Source organism: Peromyscus eremicus, chromosome 4, assembly GCF_949786415.1.
Source record: "Peromyscus eremicus chromosome 4, PerEre_H2_v1, whole genome shotgun sequence".
Taxonomy (NCBI): Eukaryota; Metazoa; Chordata; class Mammalia; order Rodentia; family Cricetidae; genus Peromyscus; species Peromyscus eremicus.
The window spans coordinates 93,919,706-93,946,876 of NC_081419.1; the positions used below are offsets into that span (position 1 = coordinate 93,919,706).

The 27,171-nt window shown below is 49.5% G+C and overlaps 1 protein-coding gene across 1 annotated transcript in view; it reads right to left on the reverse strand.

The window, feature by feature from the left end:
* Pla2g4e (phospholipase A2 group IVE) overlaps positions 1 to 26,448 on the reverse strand; it is a 34,878-nt gene extending 8,430 nt beyond the window's left edge. Inside the window, exons 1-12 of the mRNA XM_059258925.1 lie at positions 26,421 to 26,448; positions 19,544 to 19,680; positions 17,597 to 17,728; positions 16,596 to 16,636; positions 14,754 to 14,796; positions 13,803 to 13,866; positions 12,569 to 12,732; positions 12,362 to 12,448; positions 11,951 to 11,988; positions 9,473 to 9,608; positions 8,171 to 8,307; positions 3,758 to 3,980 (exon numbers count right to left, since the gene is read on the reverse strand). Of these exons, the coding sequence (XP_059114908.1) occupies positions 3,758 to 3,980; positions 8,171 to 8,307; positions 9,473 to 9,608; positions 11,951 to 11,988; positions 12,362 to 12,448; positions 12,569 to 12,732; positions 13,803 to 13,866; positions 14,754 to 14,796; positions 16,596 to 16,636; positions 17,597 to 17,728; positions 19,544 to 19,680; positions 26,421 to 26,448 (1,230 nt within the window). The remainder of the gene's footprint in view (positions 1 to 3,757; positions 3,981 to 8,170; positions 8,308 to 9,472; positions 9,609 to 11,950; positions 11,989 to 12,361; positions 12,449 to 12,568; positions 12,733 to 13,802; positions 13,867 to 14,753; positions 14,797 to 16,595; positions 16,637 to 17,596; positions 17,729 to 19,543; positions 19,681 to 26,420) is intronic.
* Positions 26,449 to 27,171: the final 723 nt, after the last annotated feature.

Genomic DNA, 27,171 nt, shown 5'->3' on the forward strand with positions numbered 1-27,171 from the left:
GGGCTGTCTGGCAACACAGGCCGTAAGTGGGGTGGGGCTGGCTCTGTAATTGAAGGCTGTCTCTTGGGGTCTCAGGATTCTCACATCTCAGGGGCTAGAGGATATGGTAATGGTAAGAAAAGCCACCACGGTCCCTTTTGATTGCCATTACTTCCCATTCACCACTGGGACCTGAGCAGTGCCAGGAATTTTTGTCTTATTAACTTGTGTGTTGGACTCTCTTAAAATTTAAGAAGCAAATCTCTCTTCCTCTCTCATCTCCCTTTTTTCCTTTCCTCTCCCAACCCCTTTCTCAGCTGGAGGCTTAGAAACCTAAAAGCAGGCGACATTCCGGGCAAGCCCCAAGTCCTCAGAGTCCTGTGTTGTGTAACCAGTATGGCAAGCCCTGCAGATAGGCCTGGGCCACTCACTGTGTCCCAAAGGGCATCAGTCAGTGCAGATGGGGCAAAGCTGAGGTCCTAGGCACCCAAGCTCTGACCGTGGTTACCCTGCACACTGACTCCAGAACCTGGGCGGTGTGGCAAACACCTGTGCCGCCCAGCATCCCTTAGGCCTTCTTTGAAGCAAAACAGGGTGTTTATCACAACTGGACCCAGAGATCTGGGCAATACAGAGTTGAATGTTCTAGAAATAAAGCCACAGACTCAGGAAAGAGCCCAGCCAACTATTACTGTTAAGGGGGCTGGAGGGTAAAGAGGCCTCCTGCCACAGCCAGAGTGGAAGAGCAGAGGCCTTCTCACAGCTTCCTAGCCTTGCTTCTCTTCCTCTGGCCTAGTTCTTCTCCACTCCAGATCCGCAACACGCTCGGACTTCTAGCCCAGAACGCTTTGGTGTTTTCTTCTCATCATGTGTTGCTGTTTATTATTATTGCTAAAAACATTTTTTGGTGCCAGTTGTGATATTGCATGCATTTAATCCCATCATGTGGGAGGCAGAGGCAGGTGAATCCAAGCCCCTCTTCTGACCTCTATGGGCACCAGGTACACACGTGGAGGTGAAACACAAGAACACATGAGGTGAATTTGAGCCAGCATGGTCTATATCGTGAATTCTAGGCCAGTCAAGGATACATAATGAGAATCTGCCTCAAAAATATTTTTTTCTCTTTTGAGATGGGGTCCTTTTGTTTGTTTATTTTTGAGTCAGGGTTTCTCTAAATAACCTGGCTGTCCCAGAATTTGCTCTACATGTAGACCAGGCTGGCCTCAAACTCACAGAGGTCTGCCTGCCTTTGCCTCCCAAGTGCTGGGATTAAAGGCATGCACCACCACACCTGGCTTGAAATGGGATCTTTATAGGTAGCTCTGGCTGGCCTTGAATTTGAGGCAATCCTCTGCCTCACTGGTTATGGTATGTGCTACCATGCTCAGCTTTTAACTTAAAAATGTTAATTACTTGCTGATGGAATTCCCACTAAGGAATAGTGGATATCCTGGTCCTGCAGAGCAGGGAAAGAATTCCAAATGCGTTTTATCTGAATCCAGAAGCCAACACCCTTAACCTCTGCCCCCGACCTGTGCTTCATCATGGGATCAGGTTAGAGAGGGGTTTTCAAAGGCAGGTCATATCTTATTCCTCTCAGAATCCTCATGGCCAGCATAGCTCCTGGCATGCAGGGGGTAATTAGTTAAAAGAACGAATGGGGGCTGGAGAGGTGGGCTCAGCCGTTAAGAGCACTTGTTGCTCTGGTTGAGGACATCTGTGGGCTCCTCTTCTGACCTCTGTGGACACCAGGTACTCGTGTGGTGTACATACACACATGGAGGTAAAACACTCATACACACACAAAAAAATCCAAATAATCTTCTTTAAATTAAAAAAACGAAAGAGGAATAAGAGCTGGCCCAGTATGGTAGCATATGGATATAATCCCAGCACTGGAAAGGCTGAAGCTGGAAAATTACCACAAGTTCAAGGCCAGCCTGAGCTAAAGTGTGAGTCCCAGGCTAGCCCGAGCTATATAATGTGAGACTTTATCTCAAAACAACAACAAAAAATGAATCAAGTTATTATTGATTGCTCCAAATGTCTCATTCCCTTTTCTTTTTGATGTGTATGTATGTGTGGTATGCACACATATACTTATGCATGTTTGCATGTGTGTGGGGGGACTTGTGTACATGCGTGTATGTATGTGTGTGTGTGTGTGTGTGTGTGTGTGTGTGTTCCATTGATGTCATATGTTTTCCCCCACTGCTTCTCACTTTATTTATTAAGGGTCTCTCCCTGAATCTGGAACTTAATGATTTCTATCTAGCCAGTTTGCCCCAGGGCTGCTGTCTCTGCCTCCTGAGCGCTGGTATGACAGGGAGTTCCATGTCTACCTGGCTTTTACGTGGGTTCTGGGGATCTGAACACCAGTCTTCAAGTTTGGGCACTTAAGCATTTGATTCATTAAGCTATTTCCCTAGCCCACAATATCTGATTACCTAACCGAGGGAACCTGTTGGAAGATATTATGCTGTCCATCTTCCTTCTGGGAAGTTCTGGTTTGAATTCAGAGCCTCCAAGACACCTTTGGAAGTGGGCCAAGATCTGGTGGCCTGGATGGAGGGAAGTGGGAGACTCTGCTTTGGAGCCAAGCAACAACCAGAGGTGGTTTTTTTTTTTTTTTTTTTTTTTTTTTTCTAAAGCCTGCTGTGACAGATCTGGGTATTGGCTGAATTCACCCTGATGTACAGGATCACATCTCTTAGGGACTCCCCACTCCCCTCTGCCACATCCCACACAGCTGGCATCAGCTGTACCCCACACAGGCAGGCTTTTTGGGGACATGTATCACTTAGCTATTGACTCTTAGAATGAGAAGGAACCTTGCCAGGTCTCTTTCCTTATAGTGGCCACGAACATGAACCCTGCAGACCTCCAGTGACCAAGAACAACACTGAATGGCCCTGCCTGCTGCTCCCTGAAATCTATGGTTGTCTATGCTGGGGCCACATCTCCTTGGGCCTAGTGATGAGATGCCAAGGCGGGCTCGTCCAGGGAACACAGAGTACAGCCCATAGCTTTGACTAAAGGACCCACGAAGTCCTTGCTGTGAGCCTTCCTAGGCCACACAGTACTCACACAGTGCATGCTTTATTTGACCTTTCTGTCCTCCACGTGGGGTCAGACTAGAAGTATGATTGACAGCTCTCTAGCTTAGCCCAGCTTCTTTCTCATATTCTTCTGTAGTGAGTAGCTGTTCCAGCTTTGACCTGGAAGTACTACCCCCATTGAGGCTTCAGTAACTGTCACGCCTACAAGGCGGGGCTGAGACAGGAACCCTTAAGACCTGCGATCCGGATGTGCCTGCTCTCTTGGTTCCTGGATCCTGGTCGCTGGATGTAGATCGAGCAGAGTTCTCCAGAGAACACCGCTGGACGGCGCTACATCTTTCCTGGACCCTGTAACCTATCCCTTTACTTGTAAGTTACCCCACAAAATAAACCTCCCTTTTAACTACGTGGAGTGGCCTTAATACTACAACCAATATTCTCCCACAGATGTTCTGATATGGCTTTCAGAAGCTATGCTCCATCTATGCAGGGGGGCACCCAGATTGGCCCAACATCCTCTGAAAAGGATGTGAAAGATGACCTCACCATCTTCCTCCAATATGTATTTGGACACCCCATGATTCTTCCAGCCTGAGATGTACCTGCAAGCCTAACCTAACATCTTTGGCCATGGAGGTTCAGACTCTCTGAGGAAGAAAGAATGCGACTTGATATCGGTCTAGGCAGGTGGGACCCGGGAAAGGCAGAACACTCACCTTATCTCCTAGACTGTACTCAATCAGCTTGCCCCAGAAGTCTGTAAAAGTGGTCTTGTAGCCCTCCTGGCTGTGCTGACGGAGTTCCTTTTGCCACTTGCAGAGCTGATCTGGGTAGAGGGCGGGCATCTTGTCTTTGACGACATGTCTCCGGGCCTCAAAGAGAGCAGACTCCAGGTTTTTGGAGGACCACTCAGCATCATTGTACAAGGTAGCCATAGTCCTGGAGAGAGACACACACACAGCTAACAGAGCTACCCCAGCCCTGATCTGATCAACCCCATGTCCAGACAGGACAGAAGACGGGCAGATCATGGGGAGTCCCCAACCTGGCAGAGGGCCTGGAGGAGACCGAATGAGAAAGGCCTTGTGGTGAGAGGCAGGCAGACATCACTTCTCAGAATTGATGGCTCCCTCTCTTGAATGCCTATTGTACATCAGGAATCCCCTGTTGGTTGAGATGAGGATTCTGGGCCTGCATATTCCTGGGTTCAAAACCAGGCTCTACCACTCACGTGCTATGTGGTCTTAGACAAACTCCTTAAGCACTCTTTGCCTCTATTTCCTTAACTGAAGTGGTGAGAATTGTGATTGATGTACCCAGCTCATACAGTTCTTGTAAAAAAAAAAAATCACAAAGTTACCATTGTGTGAAACACTAGAACTATGGTGAGACAAGGCTGGAGACAACATTTGATCCCTGGACTGGCTGATTCCAGATCCTGGACACTTTCTGTTGTACCATATTCATCCCCATGATTTGGACGCTAATTAAAGATTCACTTCCTGGGTTCAGGGGTCAAAAGCATTGGCTGCTCTTCCAGAGGACCCAGATTCAGTCTCCAGCACCTACACAAGAGCCTTCAACCATCAGTGACTCCAAATCTAGGGAATCCGACGCCTCTCTTGGCCCCTGCAGGCACTAGCCACACACATGGCACACGGACAACCATGCAGACAAAACACCCATGTGCATAAATAATCTTTGAGATGATTTATTTCCTCTCCTTGCTCTTCCCCCACATCTCTCTCCCCCTTTCTCGTTCTCCATTTCCTCTTTTTCTTCTTAACCTATCTATGGACTATGGTGGGTGAGCAGCACGGCTAGGCCCAAGGTCCTCTCTGTTTCCTGCCTGCTTCCCAGAAGTCCAGCTGGGACATGGCTCTGCTGAAGTGAGTTAACTTTACAGCTGTTTGGGAGCAGCCTTTGAACAGAGGCCCGGGACTGAGTTCAAAGCCTGGGTTTGGGGCCAGTAAGATGGCTCAGAAGGTAAAGGTGCTTGCCAACAAGCGTGACTACCTGAGTTTGATCCCTGGGACCTGCATGGTGAGAGGAAAGAACCAACTCCTGCAAGGTGTCCTCCATGTGGGCATATGCACACACACACACACACACACACACACACACACACACACACACACGCACGCACACAATTTTAAAAAACTTTTTAAAAGAAAGTTAAAAATCCAGGCCATAACCCTAGGGATCTGAATCTCTCTGATTCTGTTGGCCTGGACCAAACTTCTGTATGTCAACATAGGGAAGGGCCCCTCTTTATTCTGTTCCAGAGGGCTCCCTGGTGGCAGGGGGATTTGTCTAAGGACCCTAATGATATAAACAGGAGCCGCTTCCTTCTTAGGACTGGTTCCAAAGAAGACAGAAGATGGTCAGCTTTCTTCTACAAATAGCATCCTGCCCTCCATGAAGTTTTCTCTGTTATTTTTGTACTTTCAAAAAGTTACCCTAACCCATTTAGTGCTTTATTTACTTATTTACTTATTTTTCATTTATTGACAGGGTCTCATGTAGATCAGGCTGGTCTCCAACTCAGTATGTGGCTGAGACTGGCCTTGAACTCCTGATCTTCTTGCCTGTATCTCCTGAGGCAGGCACCGCCACCCTCAGCTTGCTAACCTTTGTTTAAAATCTATGTTCCCCATGTTTTCCCTAGTACAGGGGACCTGTGTGCCTTTCCCCTAACATTCTGGCTGGGCCTGAAGCCCTCTCTCTGTTCTGCCTACCACACAGTAGTCCAAGCAAATACAACACCCCGCCCCCCCGCAGGCCTGCTGAAGCAAGTTATCATTTTAAACATATTTTATTTTATTATCATTACTTATTTTGTTTGAGATGGAGGTCTCACTATGCAGCCCTGGGTAGTTTAGAATTTGCTATATAGACCAGGCTGGCCTTGAATTCATGGAAGTCCACTTGTCTCTGCCTCCTGAGTGCTGGGCCACCATGTCAGGTATAATAATTATTATAGGAATTATATGAGACTAGGCTGGAGAGATGGCTCAGAGGTTAAGAGCACAGACTGCTGTCCCAGAGGTCTTGAGTTCAGTAACCACAAGGTGGCTCACAACCATCTGTAATGAGATCTGGCGCCCTCTTCTGGAGTGCAGGCATACAAGCAGGCAGAATGTTGTACACGTAATGAATAAATAAATCTTTAAAAAAATTATATGAGGCCGGGCAGTGGTGGCGCACGCCTTTAATCCCAGCACTCGGGAGGCAGAGGCAGGCGGATCTCTGTGAGTTCGAGGCCAGCCTGGGCTACCAAGTGAGTTCCAGGACAGGCGCAAAGCTACACAGAGAAACCCTGTCTTGAAAAACCAAAAAAAAAAAAAAAAAAATTATATGAGTCATTGGCTCCCCCTAGAGCTGGAGTTCCAGGCCCTTGTGAGCTGCCTGACATGGGTGTTGGGAACTGAAGGTGGATCCTCTGCAAGAGCAGTTATGTGCTTTTAATAGCTGAGTGCTTCTCTAGTGCTGTGGGTTATCTTTGTTGCTGAGAGCTGCCGTTGAACACAGGCCCTGGACTGAATTCCAATCCCAGGCCTATGACTCCTGACACCTGGGGCAAGCGCTTCTGCTTCTCTGTCTGTAAAATAACAGGAGGGAAGTTATGGGTGAACCTGCAGCTTCTTCACCTAGAAACCCAACCAACTGCAGAAGGAAATTATTCAGAAATTCCTTCCTGTTTACTGAGCCTCTATGGACTGTCGTTACTGAGACGGAACTAAGAATCTACTTACACAGCGACTACATTGGATTTGGTGCTAGACGACTTAAGGTACCTGCTAGGACTGTATGGGCTTCATTATGCAGATACCATGTCATGTACATAAGGGGCTTGAACATCAGTGGACAGTGATATCCCTCTGGATATCCTGTAACCACTCCCTCCTGGATGTTGATGGACAGCTATGTTTGATGCAGAGGACAGCCCTGATAACCTTCTGGCCCATCTAGCCAAAGCATCTGATGAGTAGATATGAGCCAAGGGGTTTCCCAGGACAAGTTCACATCCAGTCCCTCTGATAACAGCTACCTGGAGCTCCATCAAGAGAAAAGACACAGCAGGGCTCAGTCCCTGACAGAGTAAGGTGTAGCTCCGGCTAAGAGGCTTCCTGTGGTCACAGGGCTGCTTGATGATTTTAGTGAACCACTTCCACTATAAAAAATACTAGCCGGGTGGTGGTGGCTCACGCCTTTAATCCCAGCACTCGGGAGGCAGAGGCAGGCGGATCTCTGTGAGTTCGAGGCCAGCCTGGGCTACCAAGTGAGTTCCAGGAAAAGGCGCAAGGCTACACAGAGAAACCCTGTCTCGAAAAACCAAAACAAACAAACAAACAAACAAAAAACAACCAAAAACTAAAAAGGCTATGCTATGACTATGTCATATAAAGATAATTGTACTAATGACATTCATCAAAATATTTTCATTGACCTACAAGCTCCTTTATTCCTTATGATTTAAATATAAACGAACTTTTTTTTTTGGCTCCTGGTGCTATGCCGACTGTTAAGGCTGACCTTCCTTGGTTTCCTTTTGGGGGTCCAGTGCCCACTTCCCTCCTGTCTCAGCAGAATGGGAGGAGGCAGCCCTGTGCAAGCTCTGCTTATTCCTTTCTGCTGCTTGAGGGGGTCTGACAGGACAGAGATACAGAGAAAGGATAGTATTGAGTGTCTGCAGGGAAGCAAGCTAGAGCTATTGGGCTAGCTCCACCCATCCTGAGAGACTGGGCCCACCCCTAAGAGGGTGGCTGCATCTCACCAGGACGGACGGACAGCAACACCAGGTTCACTCATCGCTGGCCACCATGTTTTTCTGGGCTGCTGCCACAGCCCCAAGGACATAGCCAATAATGGCCAATGTATACAGCGGCTCTGTGTTTAATACTGGGAAAGGCCAAGCCTACTGTCAACCTAACTTTCCAGATCCAGCAACTGAGTATAAGGAATTAAACTGAATGTCCCAAATCCCACAGCTGGGCATGGCAGAGCTTTCCAGGCATCATGAATCACTTTTACTTGGGATGGGAAAGTTCAGAGCTCTACCAGATCCCAGGCCACACCCATTTGCTACTTCCTCTGGGCTCCACCAACAATGGTGCCCAGTTCCTTACCAGGTTGCACCTGACAAGCCAGTGATGTAAGTAGAACAGTCCAAAAGGTTCAGCTTCTGCAGTGCCAGCAGGTGGCCATACAGGGCAACCATAGATCTTGTGCCACCTCCTGTGGCCATGATGGCTATCAGTGGTACCTGTAGGCACAGAAGAGGCTGCTTGGAAAGGGCTCCTCCCCAGAAAGGACATGGAGTGATCTCATGGCAGGTGGATCTCTGTGAGTTCGAGGCCAGCCTGGTCTATAGAGTGAGTTCTAGGACAGCCAGAACTGTTACACAGAGAAACCCTGTCTCAAAAAAATTAAATTAAATTAAATTAAAGAGTTCTGAGCACTCAACCCAGCTCCTTGTTAATAGATGTTAAAACTGAGGCTAAGGGGAATATGTGTAGATCATGGATGGTGACTGACTGACACCTATACATGACAGTGATGTTGGGGCACTAGTCCCCAAACTGGCATGTGATACATGCTCAGTCTATACAGTATTTGTGAGAGTAAGAGAAAAAACCAAACCAAACCAACCAACCAAACAAACAAAAGACCCCACATTTCTGATGCGGGGAGTAACATAGGTTTAAGGGAGGCTTCCTATCTCCATCTAGCGGGGACCGTAAGATCTTTCCTGGAGCTGAAGCCCTGTCACAGCCCTGTTCCTGTCTCAGCCTACATTCTCGTTAGCTTCAGAAGCAAGGTGCTCGGGGGCTAACCTGTTCCCCGGACTAACAGATGGAGGTTCAGAGGCGCTATGGCTGCCTCCAGGGGAAGAGGCTTCTCTTCAGCTTCCTTCAGCTGTCGTTTCTGGTGGGGATGGGCACATGTGCACATTAGGGAAGAAAGAACAAGTGGGTGAAGGCTGGGCTGGGTGCCTGAGGTGCTGGAACTTGAAAATGTCTCCTGGCTGGGTGAGAATACCATCTCGATGCTGTGTCAGTAAGACAGCTTAGTCTCTCTCTCCATCTCCCTCTTCCCAGCCCTCTCGTGTGTGTGTGTGTGTGTGTGTGTGTGTGTGTGCAGCCCACTAGCTGGAGCAAACACAGAAATCCAGGTGGTAGAGTAGTCACCCTGGGATAGAGTAGAACATGGAGTTGGGGGACCGGTGTAGCCCAGAGTGACCCTCAGGCCAGGCAGTGGCCCTGCGTGTCCACCTCATCCTCACACAGGCCCCCCTCAGCCCAGGCAGTGCCCCTGCGTGCCCACCTCATCCTCACACAGGTCCCCCTCAGCCCAGGCCGTGCCCCTGCGTACCCACCTCATCCTCACGCAGGCCCTCCTCAGCCCAGGCCGTGCCCCTGCGTACCCACCTCATCCTCACGCAGGCTCTCTTCCAGTTGCAGCACCTGACCTAGTGCCTTGGCCACCACCACCTTCCGCTTCTGCAGAAACTCCACCTCTTCCTGGCACAGGTTGAATCCGAGCCGCACATCCAGCGAGTTAGGGCTGTGGGAAAGGGGACCCTGTAGCCACCACCTTCAGCGGGCAGATGTGGCTTTGGGGCCCACTTCTGCTAATGTATCTCTTCTTCGACCTTGGGCATCTGCATTCTCATCTGCAAAACGCTTACTGGCCAGAAGTACCTTCAGTACTTAATGAGACATCAGACACAAAGCCCCTGAACCTTAGCTGGCTCACAATAAGCTGGGACTTGTCTGAAGACCACTCCTGGGCCTCTCTGAACCTCCTGCCTCCTCAGCAGGATCTGGAAAGTTCCAAAAGGTTTCCCTAGGCACCTTCTCTATCCCAAAGCTGGATATGAGTGACAAGGGTCCTTTAGATCCCTTTGATACCCCCCCCCCAGGACTATAGACTGCGGACTCTCCTGAGCCCCACAAACTCGCCCTCTGTTCCTGTGGGGCTCCCTGCTCCTTCTGAGCCCCTCCTCCCACAGAATCACCGTTCTCCTGGTATTTGTGCAACCGACAAAGCCTCTCACACTGACCCCACTGTGTCAGCCCACAGTTCTTCAAGGCTTCTCACACTGACCCCCCTGTGTCACCCCACAGTTCTTCGAGGCAGATAAGGCACAGCTACCATGACATGCCTGATGTATGCCTTCTTTTCATCAAATCCAACCAAGCCTGGCATATAAGACCCGACCAGATCTGTCCAAGCTCACCTCAAGCTACCTACTGGAAGAGACCCACCAGATTCTCAGAGCTTGACTTCTGAACCTTGGTTAGGGTCTTTACCTTCATAGAACCACTCTCTTTTTTATTACCCGTATTCCTGAATCCTCTGAGGCCCAGCTCCCTTAAGACTCCAAGGGGGTGTCAATTTCTGGCCTCTCTTAGCTTACTAACAAAGCTGAGTGTCTTTGAAGGTACAGCCTGGGCTCTCCCAGCACCTCTCTTCCTATGAGGAAATGACTTCTTCTGGCAGTCATGGGAATGAATAATAACAGTAGCAATGGTGGACTTTTGCTGAGAATCCCATTCACCATCTAGATTCCCGGTATTTCACATGCATTAATTCATGAGAGTCAAAGAACAACTTGAATTGCAGATGAGGAAAACTGAGACCCAGTGAGATTAAATAATTTTTCTAATGAAAAATAACAAATCAAACTATAAATAAAAATTACAGACAAGGGGCTGGAGAGACAGCTCAGAGGTTTAAAGCTCTGGCTGCTCTTCCAGAGGTCCTGAGTTCAGTTCCCAGCACCCACATGGCATCTTACAACTGTCTGTAACTCCAGTTCCAGGGGATAGGATGCCCTCTTCTGGCTTCTGCTAGCACTGCACATATGTGGCACACAGGCTTATGTGCAAGAAAAACACTCATACACATAAAATAAAAATTATAAAAATTATAGTCACTTGATTTTTCAACAAAGCTGAAATTTAACAGGGAAAAGTCTTTTCAATAATGATGCTGGAGCAGTTGGCTATCCCCATGTAAAATGTACAGTATACAAAAATCAATTATAACCTACACATGAGAGCTAAAACTAAAGACATCTTAGAAGAAAACATGGGAGCAAATTTTCATGATTTTGGAGTAGGCATTATTTCATAGATTCAGCATCAAAAATACAAATGACAAAAAAGAAAATAGATTTTATCAAAACTAAAAACCTTCGTTTTTTTCCAAAGGACACCACCAAGAAAATGCAAAGAAGGCCGGGTGTTGGTGGCGCATGCCTTTAATCCCAGCACTCAGGAGGCAGGGACAGGTGGATCTCTGTGAGTTCGAGGCCAGCCTGGTCTACAGATAGGACAGCCAGGGCTGTTACACAGAGAAAGCCTGTCTTGAAAAATAAAAAAATTTAAAAAAAAAGAAAGAACATGGAAAGAGGAGCTGAAAGATAAGGCTCAACAGTTACAACCTGGATTCAGTTCCCAGTACCTACATGGTGGTTCACAACCATCCGTGACTCCGGTTTCGGGGTCCCCAATGCCCTCTTCTGATCCCTGTGGGCACTAGCTATGCATGGCATACATACATATGTGTAAACAAACACTCATACACAGTATAAAACAACATGCCCATACACAGAGAAAATATAAAGAGATCCCACAGAAGAGGGGTAAGAACAAAAAATTACTTGTATCCAGAATATACAAAGAACTCTCCATAAGTTAATAACAAGACAGAACCCACTCAAAACACGGGCAAAGGATTTGGATAAAGACGTCTCAAGGATGATCTACTAATGGCCGAGTCATTCCGGAATAGATGCTCAACCTCATTAGCCACTGAAGAAAATCAAATCAAGCTACAGCGAGACACCACGTCATCCCTGCTCCTCTGAGTTAGGGGTAGGACAGAAAAGGGTACTTTACCAAGGTGTGGACTTCATGTGTAATTCATAGTTCTCTCCCTGAGGAGAAAAGGGGGGAATACCTGTTAGAGACGGCCACTGAGAGCAAAGGAGCCCACCCAAAGAGGTGGAGACTTACTACATGACTCACTCATGGGCTGGAGTCAGCACACATGCATGTTCACAACAATCTACACACACATGCTCACACACGTACGCGCATGCTCCCCTCCCACATCCTGCTTCTAGATACTAACATTTCACCTTCTTCACTCAGGCGCCACGTGTTTCCTGGTTCCCACCGAGGCCTACAAGGCCATTCCATATGAGAGACCCCACGTGCTACCTTCCCCATGTGTCTTTGGGCGCGTCCCACCTCCCTCCTACAGAAGCTAGACAGCTCTGGGACCCCTTCCCAGACCCGGGTGCTCACCACAGGCAGGGTCACTGCCTGGCCATCAGAAAGGCCGTCGAGGGGCTGGCAGACAGGGCCACTCCTGCGTGTTCCACAGCAGCAAAGCTGGAAGGATGGGTGGGCTCTGTGAGGGGCTGAGCGGCTCCTCCGTGAGCCCTTCCAGCCCAGCTCCCCTCCCCCGGCCCGCCTTCCGGCTGTGGCTGCATGGCTGTGGCTGCATCGTACCCCACAGTTCCAATAGCTCACAGGTGCCTCCTCCGCTTGCAGCTGGGGCTGGAAGTACTTAGGGTAGTGGAAACAGGTCGGGTCCCCACTGCAGGGATCCAGGCAGGGTGGGACGCACTGGGTATTCTCGAAGGAGTCTGTCACCATCACCAGGAGGTCTTCATCTGAGAAAGAAGATACAGTTAGACCCATGAGAAGATTCTTGTCTCTGCTTCCGATTTAGCCCAGCAAAAAATCCTCTATCTTGGCTCAGTGGTTAAGAGTGCTTGTTGCTCTTTCAAAGACCCTGGTATGGTTCCCAGCACCCACACAGCGGCTCACAACTATTTAAACTCCAGTTCCGGGGGGGGGGGGGCTCCAATGCACTTGGTGTACATAAATACACACAGAAAAAAAACACTCATACACAGAAGATAAAATAAATACATTTAAAAATTAAAAAAAAAAATCTTATCTTGAAGGGCCAGGAGGGGTTCACAATCACTAGGCGCTCATTAAAATGCCTCAGACAGGGCCCTGAAATCCGTATTTTAACAAGGCCTGTGGAGGATACCGACAGATATGCTCTCCAGAAAGCCTTCCAAGATGTTAAGTGAAGATTAGACCTCTTGGTTCTGCTTTGTTAGAAGAGCGCCCCCCCCTCCAAAAGTCAAAGTCACCAGCCCACTCTAGAGAAGACAGACCCCCATCAGACAGTCTGATGGGAGCGGAAGCCCCTCCAAGCCCTCCCTTCTGGCCTGTGTCTGCAGCGCCAACCCCTCTCCTGTGAACAGCTGGAAGTCCAGCGTCAGAGAGGTGGGGAGTGGTGGACAGCCGCGTGTGTGGCTCGCTAGGTCTCTTCCAACTGGAAAATGCTGTGAAGTGGGAGCTGCTAGGAAGGTCTGGCCTGAGGACCCCCGCAGCTGCGGTGCCCACCTGCCCCGGGCGCTGCCATTGTCTGAGTACACAGGGCAGCCCTGAGCCCCAGGCCCCAGGACGCTTGGCAGACCTGAGGACTTCCATCTGGGTCCCTGGAAGAACACACTCTTCACAGAGACAGCGGAAGAGATTAGGTGTCTGAGAACACAACGATTCTGAGAGTTTTGACTTTACTTCCCCAACCCAGGACAGCCCAGACTAGGTTGAGTTGACCTGGTTCCCTGCACTCCAAACTGACCTCGACACGGCTTGGAAGCCGTCTTCCGCCCGCCCCCATGCCCAAACCCGCCATTAGACAGAGAAGGGAAGCTCTCACTTTTCTTCCTCTTCCTCGGCCTCCTGGGTTCTGCGTGGACCTCCAGACAAGAGACTTGGCGGGACTGTGACAAAGCAAAGAGGGTCACTGGGACTCGAAGCACAAGCCACGCCCCTCGCTTCCAGTTCGAAGGGAAGAGGCAAAGACACAGACGATGAATTCAGTGTTGGTTAACCTAGGGCTTCTGCTGAGCATGCTGGGTACTGAGCATGCTGCAGACAATTCTGAACCCAATCAAGGCACAGTGCCTCACTCCAAGAGCGGGGAGACCACGCCAGGGCACACATCACGGTTTACTGGGAGTCACGCTTACAGGAGCATCAGGGGCTGACCTAAAGCAGTGTTCAGCCTTGAAAATAAGGACTTGGAATGAAATAACCTCCAAGAAGCAGAGGCTGGACAAAGGCCTTTGCCACACATTCCAAACACTGCTTTTTAAGAGAGAGGTTTCTTGGGACATTGGGTACATTCAGTTAAAACAGTTTTTTTGTTTATTTGTTTTTGTTTTTGTTGTTGTTTTTTTTTTTTTTTTGAGGCAGGGTCTCACTATGTAGACCAGGCTGGTCTCAAACTCATAGAGATCTGCCTGTCTCTGCCTCCCAAGAGCTGGTAAAAGCATGTGCTATCACACCTGGCCTAAGAAATAATTTTAGTAATGAAATCATGCTTGCAGAGGTATTGGAGTTGTGAGTGACTAAGTCTGGGAAAGGGGTGATCTTTTGGGGATGTAGGGTGCTGGGCAAGGGTGATACCCTCATACTTCTTGCCTTGATCCAGGATCCCAGAGTGTAGGCCCACCCCTGGGTGCACCTCATTTAGTTAACCATTTGGTCTAATTCTCCCTGGGCTCAGCATAAGGACAAGGCTCCAAGCTGGGCCCAATACCCTCTCTGCTGAGAGCAGCTGCCACATGTGGCCTCTGGAGTGACCAGAGCCCAGAAGGATAATTACCACAAGCACGCCATTGGTGATGAGCATCTCTGGTGAAGAGAGACTGAAAAATAAGAGAGCTCTCCGTCAGTAACAATATTCTTGGCTGGTTTCTTATGAAGGCGACAAAAGCCGTAAATCATATCAGTCATAAAATAGCAGATCCTTCTCAGTTCTCATGAGAAATATCTGCTTGAAAAACTAGGTTTGAAGCAGACTTGGTAGCATCTATCTGTAAACTCGACACCCGAGAAGCAGAGGCAGGAGGATCAGAGCCCTAAGCCAGCCTCTGTGACCTGTTCCAACTTAGATCTAGATCTGTAGGTTGTCGAGGAGGAAAGTGATGTACATTTAAAACAGAATGTCCAGGGGGAAATAGATGCACAGGTTTGAGGCCAGTAAGACTGCAGCCCTTCACCTAGAACAGACACAAATACTCTTGTACCAACAAAGCTTCTGTGCTTTAATTAATGTATACATTTTGCAAATAGGGTTGGCTTTTAAATTTAAGTTATTTTGTTATTTTATGTGTATGGGTTTTTTGCATGCATGCAGGATGTACCTAAGTATGAATATTGTATGCATGCAGTGCCAGGAGAGGTCAGAAGGGGGCATCAGGCCCTCTGGAAATGGAGTCACAGGTGGTTGTGAGCCACCATGTGGATGCTAGGAATTGAACCCAGGTCCCCTGGAAGAGCAACAAGTGTTCTAAACCATCGAGCCATTTCTTCAGCCTCCAGATTTGGGTTTTGTCGCCCACCTCTTCTGTTCTGGCCAGGGGTTATGTTTGTTCTAATAGTTCTGGGTCAAAGAGGAGAACTCTTATCCTGACCCCGTACCATGGTGGCAGGAATTCTCTAGGAAGCTCCTGTTGGAAATGCTGTGAACTTGAGGCAAGCACTGAAGTGTGTGTGTGTGTGTGTGTGTGTGTGTGTGTGTGTGTGTGTGTGTGTGATAGATAGATAGATAGATAGATAGACAGACAGAGACAGAGAGAGACAAGGTCTCAAGTGTGTGCTACCATACTTGATTTATACAGTACTAGGGACTGAACCCAGGGCTTTGTCCATGCTAGGCAAATATTCTACCAACTGAGCTATATGCCCAACCCCATAAATCTTTAAAAGAATACTGGCGTCAGTGGAACTAGAATAGTGTTAGGACCTGGGCACCCAAGAGACCCGGCACACATGGAGAGAGCCAGCACCTGTGGCAGCGGTGAGGCTGGGACGGGGGGGGGGGGTGCGGGCAGCACCTGTGGCAGCGGTGAGGCTGGGACAAGGGGGGGCAGCACAGAGGCAGAGGTGAGGCTGGGACAAGGGGGGGCAGCACAGAGGCAGAGGTGAGGCTGGGACAAGGGGGGGCAGCACAGAGGCAGCGGTGAGGCTGGGACAAAGGGGGGCAGCACCCGTGGCAGGGGTGAGGCTGGGACAAGGGGGGGCAGCACAGAGGCAGCGGTGAGGCTGGGACAAGGGGAGGGGGGCAGCCCAGAGGCAGCGGTGAGGCTGGGACAAGGGGGGGCAGCACAGAGGCAGCGGTGAGGCTGGGACGGGGAGAGGGGGGCAGCACAGAGGCAGTGGTGAGGCTGGGACAAAGGGGGGCAGCACCTGTGGCAGCGGTGAGGCTGGGACAAGGGGGGGCAGCACCCGTGGCAGGGGTGAGGCTGGGACAAAGGGGGGCAGCACCTGTGGCAGCGGTGAGGCTGGGACAAGGGGGGGCAGCACCCGTGGCAGGGGTGAGGCTGGGACAAAGGGGGGCAGCACCCGTGGCAGGGGTGAGGCTGGGACAAAGCGGGCAGCCCAGAGGCAGACACAGCTCTGAAGTCAAGGATCTTCGCTGACACATGGGGCTGATGCTACTTACTTCTCTGAGAGCAGGAACTCGACTTCCAGTTCTTCCATGCCCTGAGGAGAGAGACGGGAAGGAGGCTGTCGGCCATGTCCGCATACCTCCCTCCAAGGACCCTCTTCAACCCCTGCAGACCTGCATGCCCTGCCCATGGGCCCACTGGGAAGGAATGGCTGCTCCCAGCTCTTCCTGCCCTCTCCGCCTCTCTTTGCCCCAGTCTCTGACACCAGGCACAGCGCTGGCAATGCAGGGGACTCAGGTGTGGATGTGACACCTGGCCCTGAACATGCGTTCTTCTGTCCCAGAGTGTTGGTTTTCTATTTCAACTCACGGTTCTCCACTGTTTGCCTGTCTTCTCATGGGGCTCAGGGCTTGGGCAAGGGAGCTCTGAGCTGGTGCCTTTAGAGAGCCCAGCTTTGTCAAGGCAGGCTTGTTTCCTTACCTCTGCTTCCATACCTCTTGTGTAACTGGGGGTGAACCATGGCTTCATTGGGCCTCAGTTTCCCCATCCGAATACATAGAGCAAAGGTAGAGATGCTTGCCCTCTGATGTATGCCCAAAGCCCAGAACCGAACCTCACCCCCAAGCACCCAGGTATTTTTGGATGGCTGAATCTAGAATACCCTGGTTCTTTCTGGTTCTGAACTTCTCTGACTTGCCTTCTCTACCTCGAGGGCGTTCCAGAAATAGGACTTGGAGGTAAGAAAACGGAAGTGGAACCCACGTTTCTATTTAGTATCACCAGCACTCACTGCTAGGTGCCTTCATTACTCTTTCTCATGGAAGCCTCACAGCAATCCTGCCTGGAGGACTATTGTCACTGTTACATGGATGAAGAAGTAGAAAATGAGGGGAGTTAAGTCATTTCCATGCAAGGGGGTGCTAGGATTTGAACCAGAAGCATATCCTTTTCCCAGTTTGTATATGTGCTCAGAGAAGCCCGTGCAAGGGTAGCACGGTAGTAAGTGGCTATTCCCCATGAAGTTAGAGGCTCGGGGTCTGTGACCGGCACCCACCTCTGGGTTGAGTGGAAACTTCACGTGGGTTTTATCCCGAAGGCAGAGCTTGGAGAGGTCGTAGAGAACTGTCAAGAGATGGTCGTTTGGTGTCACTGTGTCCTCATCACAGACGCTCAGCTCCAGTACATTCTAGAGGAGAGGGGACAGTGGAAACCTGGTTACCATGGCTACAGTGACCCACTCCCAGGACAGGGGACAGGACCTCAGTCCTAGCAGAGAAAGAGGTCTGCAGAAGGAGGGCACAGATTCTTCTGCTTGGATGCCAGAGACGTTGTAGGGAGGAAGCGTCTTTCCCCTGCTCCCCAGCTCTCTAGAGACTGCCACCCCTCTGCTCTGGTTTCAGGAGACTTTGGTCCCTTGAAAAGCTTGAGAAGCCTGGGGAAAATAGAGAGGGTTTTCATTTCACCTGGGGAAGGATGAAGAGCCAAGCAAGGTCCTACAAGACACGGGACACCTGGGAGCTGCAGATAGCTAGAAAAGGCAGGAAATTAAGATTTGGTACTCCAAGGGAAGCGGGCAGCAAAGGCTACTGTGGTACCAGTGACTGGGGGGACTGAGGTGAGTTGTGTGAATTCTATTCTTTAATCCAGCAGCCCCTAATAAGATCTCATGCGTGATCCCAAACCAGCTCTTCAAGTGGCAAGTGGTCTGTACTCAATGGCCTCAGGTGGCATGGACTAGTTTCTAAGGCTCTTAACCTCTGATCCTGGGAGCTGTGACTCAAGGCAAGGTTTACCTCCTAGATTTCTATCTAGTGGATATAAATGTGGTTCTGGGCACCTTCAACTATATAGGATCTGTCGGTCTTGTAATTTCTAGAAATTTACATAGGTACCAGAGTAACCCACTAACTGCAAAACAAAAAAGAAAGCTTAAACACTGATTCCAAGATGGCACACTACATCCACATGGAAATCTTCCTCCCTCACCAAACTCATGTACATCATAGATATAAAAAAGGAATCTTACTTTATGTTATTGAGATAAGGTCTCACTGTGCCGCTCAGGCTGACTTCAAACTTGAAATCCTCCTGTCTCAACCTCCTGAGTGTTGAGATGATAGGTGTGAGCCACCACAACTGGTGAAAAGGTATTTTTTTTAAGAACCATAATGAGACGGGCGGTGGTGGCGCACGCCTTTAATCCCAGCACTCGGGAGGCAGAGGCAGGTGGATCTCTGTGAGTTCGAGGCCAGCCTGGTCTACAGAGTGAGTTCCAGGACAGGCACAAAGCTACACAGAGAAACCCTGTCTCGAAAAACCAAAAAAAAAAGAACCATAATGATCACAACCCTCTTGAAAACTAAAAGGACTCTTCATGAATTAGAACTATAGTTATCTGGAGTGTCAAGCCACCACTATCTCAGGATTGATGCCTTCATCACCAGGCTAATTTTGTCTCAAGGCTGCCTCAACTCAAGCTGATCAAGTATAAGAAATGTGACTATGACTTAGACCCACCATATTTCTGAAGAAAAACAACACCATGAAATAATGGCTTAAGGAGTGAAAGAGCGCACACCTGAGGAAATAGAAACAAGAGAAGAGTACTAAAGCAATAAAGAACAGATTTAAGAGGAAAGCCTCTGGCTGAAATTAGATCAGGTTGGACCTGGTCAATAGAAGGACTTTCCCTACTGTGTATTCTCCTGCAGGGAGAATGCTCTGGAAGGTACTGAAAACACTTTTTTTTTTTTTTTTCTGAACAAGAGATCGGACCAACAACAATTAGGAGGACAGGGGAAGCTAGAGTAGAAGGATTAGCAGACTCAGAGAGGAACACACACAGGAAGAAGGAAGTAGTGGGTGAGTGGGAAGACAGGTTAGTGGGACATGTAGGAAGACAAACAGCCTTAGGAGGGACACAGGGTGGGGGAGGGACAGGTGGCGGAGAGGGGAGCAGACACGTGGGCAGGACACACAGGCGTGGTCCTCTGTGGCTCACCTTTACTTGAGTCTGGACCTGAAAGGTGAAGCTTTCATCCCACTCTGGGTGTCGGCAGTTGGAGATGGTTCTGGTCCTCAGCTTCTCCCGAGAGGCAGTTGGCAGCCAGAGGGTGACAAAACAGTCTGTCTGACTCACTGTCCAAGGACAACAATGGTAGAAGAGAAAGGAGAGGAGATGGAGATGGAAGTCAAAAAAACCTCAGACAAATCTCTCCTAGAGCAGGGCCTCCTCTCAGTTGCTAATCTTTTTCCTGATGCAAAGGTCAACCTCTCTGACTTGGTCCTAGAACCACACAGACCGAAGGCTAGACGTTACATGGGATGGGGGCAGGTCTTGCTGACCTTGTCATGGACAAGGGTCACCTAAAGTGGAAGTACCCCAGGCCCTGAGCAAACACTTTGATGGTTAATCTTGGTTGTCAATTTGACTAATTTAGGATCAACTAAAACCCAAGCTTTGGACCGTTCCTGTGAGGAATTTTCTTAATCAGATTATTTGAAGCAGGAAGACCCACCCTAATTCTGGGCCACATCTTTTGGTGGCAGCCCATATAAAATGACATAGAAGAAGGAAACTTGCTTTTTGCCTGCTTGCCCTCATCCTCACTGACAAGACCGCCTATCCTGTTGCTACAGCATTCCTACACCAATATTGGGACCAACTTCTTTGGGATTCCAATATATACTAAAGACCAGTGTCTCTCCAGAAATACTCCAGACCTACAGCACTAGATTGGGACTATGACACAGCTAACCTCATGGACTGAACAACTAACTGCTGAATTCTCAGACTTTCCCATCACAAGAAAGCCACTGTGGGACTATTCAGATCACATTCTGTGTGGCCCGCTAAATAAATCCCCTTTTAATATTCATTACATCAGTTCTGTTCCTCTAGAGAACCCTGACTAATCTATGCCTGTTGATTTGGAACAAGATAAGCTACATAGTGCTCCAGATGTCAGGGAAATACCTAGAAGACCTGCTCCAAAGGTCCACTTTACCTGTGGCCTTAGCACCAGGGAACCAAAGTAGAGCTGAGCTGAGAAGCCGTGGAGAGGAGAAGCATAGCTCTCCACGGGTCAGCCGAGAAGGGCCATTGTGGGAAGGGGAATCAGATGAAACATTGAGCACGGGCCATGTCTCCATATGATTTAAAGCAGCTGCCCTCAGTGGGTTCTCCATACGGTACTGATCCCCTAGCATGAGGTGTACAATCCAGGAAACCCCCATATTTGTGGCCAAGTGCCTTCTTTCCCTTTAAATGGACAAACCAAGTGTGATTGTTGCTCTGTGTGTCCTGGGGAAGGGAAACAGCTGTGACTCCTGTAAGGCTTTTCCAAAATGGAAGCTAGTGTAACTCTTCTGGTAGGAGTAGCAGAATAGACAGGACTAAGGATAGCCTAAGTGGCTTCCTCATGCCATTATTCTTGAGAGGAGGGAGGAAGAGGTACCAGGACTGTCTTTGCTGGGGTAAGTCTTAGGGTACAAACCACATCTGTAGAACTTAGTGAAAGTTGATAGTTTCCACTGTCAGAAGTCCTGTAGGTGGTGAGGCTGGGAAGGCTGGGACTCGAACTAGTTCATAATTTTTACTAGTAATTGCTGTGTGAGTGGAAGCAGAGCCCCCCACCCCGCCCCCCCCCACCCCCGCCCCCCGGGACTGAAGTCCATGTTGTCACTGCACCGGAAGTTCTGCAGTGTCTGTAACCCCATTTTACATCATGTCTTCTGGCTTCTGGTCACAGTTAGTCTCTGATGGCTCACCATTTGGTGAAAGGACACTCCCAGCCCTCCTCCCACTGAGTAAAGGTAAGAGGATGGCATCGGTACCTGTCCTAACCATGACTTAATCCACACAGAAAGACCAAACCTTGACAGAATGAGAAGAAAATGATGATCTCACCATCTGGTGAGATCCAAAGCCCCTCCCCTCCAGGCCCACCTCATTCTCTCCCACTGACTCAGGTACTCAGACCAGGAACCAGGCATCCTCCTGATTCTCACACTGAGTTCTCATCTGTACTGCACTACCTGGGTGCAGGTCACCATCATCTCTGGAGCTTCCCCACCGGGCTCTCTGTCTCCTATGTTGCCACCCTTTTCTCATAAGAGCAGGGGCTTCTGAAACATGACTTTGTCACTACCCAGTTTAATGGCTCCCATCTGGCTTCAGGAAGGAGTCTCATCCTTACCCATCATGACTCTCCTTCCTATTTCCTCAGCTTTAGCCTCATCTCTCCACCCTTCCTGACTCCCCACCCTGCCCTGCATGTGCTTATGCACACACTCACGCTCATACTCATACACCTACACACGCATGCTGACACCCACCCACACTCACTCTGACTCCAGGACAAGCTTAGTCACTCTTAGGTCTCCAAAGGGTTATGTGTCTCTCTTCAGGCCTGGAACCCACTGCTCCTAGTGCCAGAAACCTCTTCCTTCCCTCCCTCCCTCCCTCCCTCCCTCCCTTCCTCCCTCCCTTCCTTCCTCTCTTTTTCTCTTTCCTTCCCCCTCCTTCCTTCCTTCCCTTCTTCTTCCCTCCCTCCCTTCCTTCCTCTTTTTTCTCTTTCTTTCTCTTTCTTCCCTCCTCCTTCCCTCCTTCCTTCCTTTCATTTATGTGCATGTGTGCTTGTCTGCATGCTATATGCACAATGTGCATGCAGTAATTTGTAGAGTCCAGAAGAGGGGATCAGATCTTTTGATACCGGAGTTACAGGAGGTTGTGAGCCTCCATGTACATGCTGGGAATGGAACATGGGTCCACCACAAGAGCACTGAGTATTCTTGACAGCTGAGTCATCGCTTTAGCCCTCACACCCTTCTTTTCTACTTCTTTTCTTTTCTTTTCTTTCTTTCTTTCTTTCTTTCTTTCTTTCTTTCTTTCTTTCTTTCTTTCTTTCTTTCTTTCTTTCTTTAAGACAGGGTTTTTCCATGTAGCCCTGGCTGTCTGGAACTCTCTCTGTAGACCAGGCTGGCCTCCAACTCACAGAGATCCGCCTGCCTCTGCCTCCCGAGTGCTGGGATTAAAGGTGTGCTCCACCAGCACCCGGCTCCTTGTTTTCTACTGTAACCCACCCTTCTCCTCACTAGCCCTTTAGAAGGTTTTAGAATCTTCTCTGCACCCCTCCTCTGAGTGCCCAGCTCCTGCCAGGTGCCCCTTGGCTGTGTCATTCCTGAGAGGGCACTTGCTATGCTGTACCGGCAGGGCAGGTCCAGTCACTGTCTTCATCACACTGTGAGTACTGAGAAAGCCAGGACCTACAACCTTTGGACAGAGCAGGCACTCACTAGACAACTTTTAAATGGATGGATAACAACTTCCTGCTGTAGCGATCCTGAGAGGATCAGGTGGGCAAGTCAGTGTGTGTAACTGCTCTCCTTAAGGGAGACTCACCAGAGACCTGCTCCGTCCTCTTGGACCCATCCCTTCGCTTTTCCTGGTCCCAAACCCTTCCCCCGGGCCTGGAACACTCTTCTCAATTCTGCTTTCTGTACAGTGGGATTCTGCCGACCTATTGGTTCTGTCAGACCACTCAGCATGTATGACTTAAAGGACCCTGCAGAGGCCTTTGTCTCCCTAAAACTGCTCCTCTTTTGTCAACCCATGCCTAAAAAATTCTCACCGAGTCCATTAAATAGTATCTCAGTGTTTTGGCTTACATCTCAAGTGAAGATAAAAAATATTCTTTCCAGGAATAGTGGTGAGTGTTGTTTAATTTTAGCTAATTTGATACAGACCTAGACATATCTGGGAAGAGGGAATCTCAATGAGGAATTGCCTCATCAGATCGAACTGTAGGTAAGTCTGTGGGGGTGTTTTCTCGATTAATGACTGGCATGGGAGGGTCCAGCCCACTATGAGCCACACCACCCCTGGACAGGTGGTCCTGGGTTTTACAGGAAAGCAAGCTGAGCAAGCCAGGGCAAACAGTCTAGTAAGCAACACCACTCCATGGTCTCTGCTTCAGTTCCTGCTGCCTGGTTCCTGCCTGGAGTTCCTGCCCTGGCTTCCCCAGCGAAGGACTGAACTCTGTAAGATGACATAAACCCTTTCCTCCCCAAGTTGCTTTGGGTCAGTATTTTGTCACAGCAACAGAAACCAAGTTAGAACATGCTGCTGCGGCCTGGAACCCCAGCACTGGGAGGGCAGATGCAGGAGGAACCAGAGTTCAAGGCCAGTCTCAGTTCCGTAGGGAGACTCTTCTAACGAACTAACAAGCAAACAGAGAGTAGCAGCAACAACAAAACGTTCCTGGAAGTGAGAAGGTCGATCAGGTGATCAGATGCCCACACTCCAGGGTTCATTGGAAAGCTTCCTCTACCCAGTGCATTAAAGGCTGGGAACAAGGAGCGCACTGTGCAAAGTGCGGGGAGAGATGAGTGACAGGGGACAGTCTGAGGCAGGCACATTAGCTAAGAACACTGCGGACATGGGTCACACGGAAGAGGTGACTAAGCTGGGAATTTCAAGGCCTGGGATTTCCTAGGCAAAAGCAGGTTCTAGCCCCTGTTTCCCAGGAAGTGACAGAGGGCTTGGTCATGTGAATGACATGTTCCCTTCCTTGAATTGTAGGTGGCAGAAATGACTTAATTATCTTCACAGATGCTCAGAACATTCCTGTGTGGTTACCGGCAGATACCCCAATATCTCTTGAGGTACCTGCCTGATGGCCCTGGGGTACTGGTTGGGGTTTCAACTTGTTTTTACCACAGGAGACATCTGGTGGCTGAGGGTTTCTAGGAGTGCCTGCCTTCTGGCCTGGGACAGGTACTCTTCAGCTCTTGGCAAGTGAGGTGTCATCCCTGAACCTCCGAATACTTCTTGCTATCAGCCTCTTGACATCTCCAGAAAAACAGACATGAGTTAGATGTCTAAACCATTCATTTTGGAGTTAAGGTAGAAGGCGGTCATTCCGAGCAAGAGTGGTCAGGATAATCCCCACTGAACCCTAGAAGGTAGTAACATAGCCTAGCCTGGGACAACTGTGGAGTCCAGACGCAACGTGACCTTGCCAGAACCATATCTGCCTTTTGTCCCTTAGGGGAGGTGAGAAAAACACAAACCAGGGGATCTCAGAGAGAACCCCAGAGTCTGCCTGTGTGCCAAGGGGCATGCGGTGAAGGGGAAAAGAGACTGGTAAAGCCGGATCGTAGGCTGCCTCACTGCTTGCCAGCCTCCAGGGGACAGGCGTGGCAGGGACATGACAGAAGAAAGGGCCTTGGACAATGGAAGGTCTCGCATACAGGTGCAGGCATGAAAACTGAGAATGAGCATCCTGGGTGACTGTGTTGGTGACGGGGTTGAAACAGACACACCTCTGGAGAAGCTGAAGGAAGAAGGTGTGTGGGAGCTAGGGCTGAGGGGAGAGGTGACCTCTGCCAAGAAGAAATAGAGTGAGAGACCCGTTCTGGAATGAGCAGGAAAGCTGGATGGTCTAGTCCTGGGCACACTTCTTGGCTCCTTAGATCACAGTGTACTGAGAAAGTCCCCAGGTGTCTGAGGATCCCTTGCTCTGTAGTGGGTCCCTTGGCTGACACAAGCCGAACTTAATGCTTGCTGGAACTGTTCCTACTGGCCCGGGCCCTGAATGCTTCACACTCTGTAGGCTCAGTCTGAATCATGTCTGTCACCTTGCAGTCTCTGGGACTACAGGGCTGTCACTCCTCCACACCTGCTCTCCCTCCAATCTGCCCTTCAGCATGATTGGCACATGAGTATCCGGAAGTCATGCAATCCTCAGGAAATCATGCAGCAGATTCCTTTTCTATCATCTTCTGATTGTCTATCATCTGACCACAGCATCTTTCCCCTAGGGAACAGTGGTTTTCAGTTGTGGGTCATATCATATATCATATCATATATCCTGCACACATTAGACATTTGCATTATGATTCATAACAGTAGCAAAATTACAGTTACGAAATAGCAGTGAAATAATTTTACGGTTGGGAGTCACCACAACGTGAGGGACTGTATTAAAGGGTCACAGCATTAGGAGGTTTGAGAACCACTACCCTAGAGGGTCCCCTCTCTTCACCAGCCCTTCAGGCTTAGAATCAATTCTACCTCAGGCAATCATGAACCCCTCACCTACAAAGTGGGCCTCCTGTGATGATCACTCAGGTGTGGGGAGAACTGAACTGTGTTTGGATGCCTGGTGGCCAGCCCACAGCAGGTGCTCCAAAGACAGAGCCCCTTCTCTTAGGTTGCTCCTCCTCAGCCCAGGCTTCCAGGCCCCCAGATGCTCATAACCTGGCCACTCAGACCCTAGGGCCTCAATGCTCCTTTTTAGTCTTTGCAGCTCCCACAGATGTGCACCCTGGACATAGAGCTTTCTCGCCTTACAAGCTTTCTCTCCCTACAAGCAAGCAGAGGTCTATATGAGATGAGAACTGATTTCTTAAACACCACACCATAACAGACATGTAAAGCATTTCTGGCCCAGTCCAGTGGCTTGATTTCCTCTTAAAGCAGAGGCTCCCTGAGCTCCTGTGGCCTGGAGATGCAGCGGGAGACAGATGAAGGGGAAGGGAAGCTGGTCTACCAGGACTTCCTGCCCAGTGGTTTCAATATCCAACCACATGGAGGAGGCTGGGCTGCAGCTCTGGACGCTACAGACTCTGTTGTGGCTCAAGAGCCCGGTTTGGTGTCCTGAGAAGCAGCTCTGAGAGGAGCTGGTGGACAGTTCCATGAGGCTAAAGGGCTTCTACTACTCTACCACAGCAGCCCCTAAACTCACTGGTGATACACAGCAACGGCTCAGGGTCTGTGGAATTCTACACACAGAGATACGCCTGACTGGCTGCAGCCACGTCTTTCTCTATCCGGACCCCCAAAACAGGGGGGGCAGAGTGGAGAAGATACTTACGCGTATCAGCCTGCCGGACATTTTTCATGCCGATGACCCTCACTGTCAACAGACGGCATGGAGACGGTCCCTCCTGTGGATTAAAAAGGAAGCGGAGTCACCCTTCAAGTACCACCTCGAGGCCAGTGCTGCTGGGAAGACCTCTCCACACCTCCCGGCCCACCTCTCAGCAACCTCCATGCTGTTCTGTCATTGTTTAGTTTGGCTCGTTTCTGTCTCCTACATGGAAGTCTCTAGAGCTGAGACATGCTGCCTTTTCATCTCTTTACCTCTCTGCTGAGATATGCACATTTAATAATGAATGTTTGTGAGACAGTGAGTGTTCTGGCCCAAGCGCACAAGAAATATTAAAGGAGTCCAGAGACTCTCTGTTTCCATTCTCCTGCCCAATGAATAATTTCTTATTCCAGCCACACAGATACAAAATTTCCCCTGGCCCACCCAACATGGCACCTTGCTCAGAAGGTAGGCACAGTCTGACTAGGAGGGGTGGTAGACATCTATGAAGCCTGGGCATATCATGCCAGGAGATTACCACCCCGGGTCATAGTTTCTGCTCAGGGTGTTTGTCTCTCTCTTGCCTGGCAGGCCCCTTCCTCAGAGTAACCCTTCCATGTACTCCTGCCCTTGTACTTCTCTCCCAGGAAGGCATCTGCCTCTTATTTCACCATGCCTTGTTATGGATGTCTGTGATGTTTTGGCTCATGTGTGGTGGCTTGTCTTTCACGATGACAAAAGCATGGATAATCTT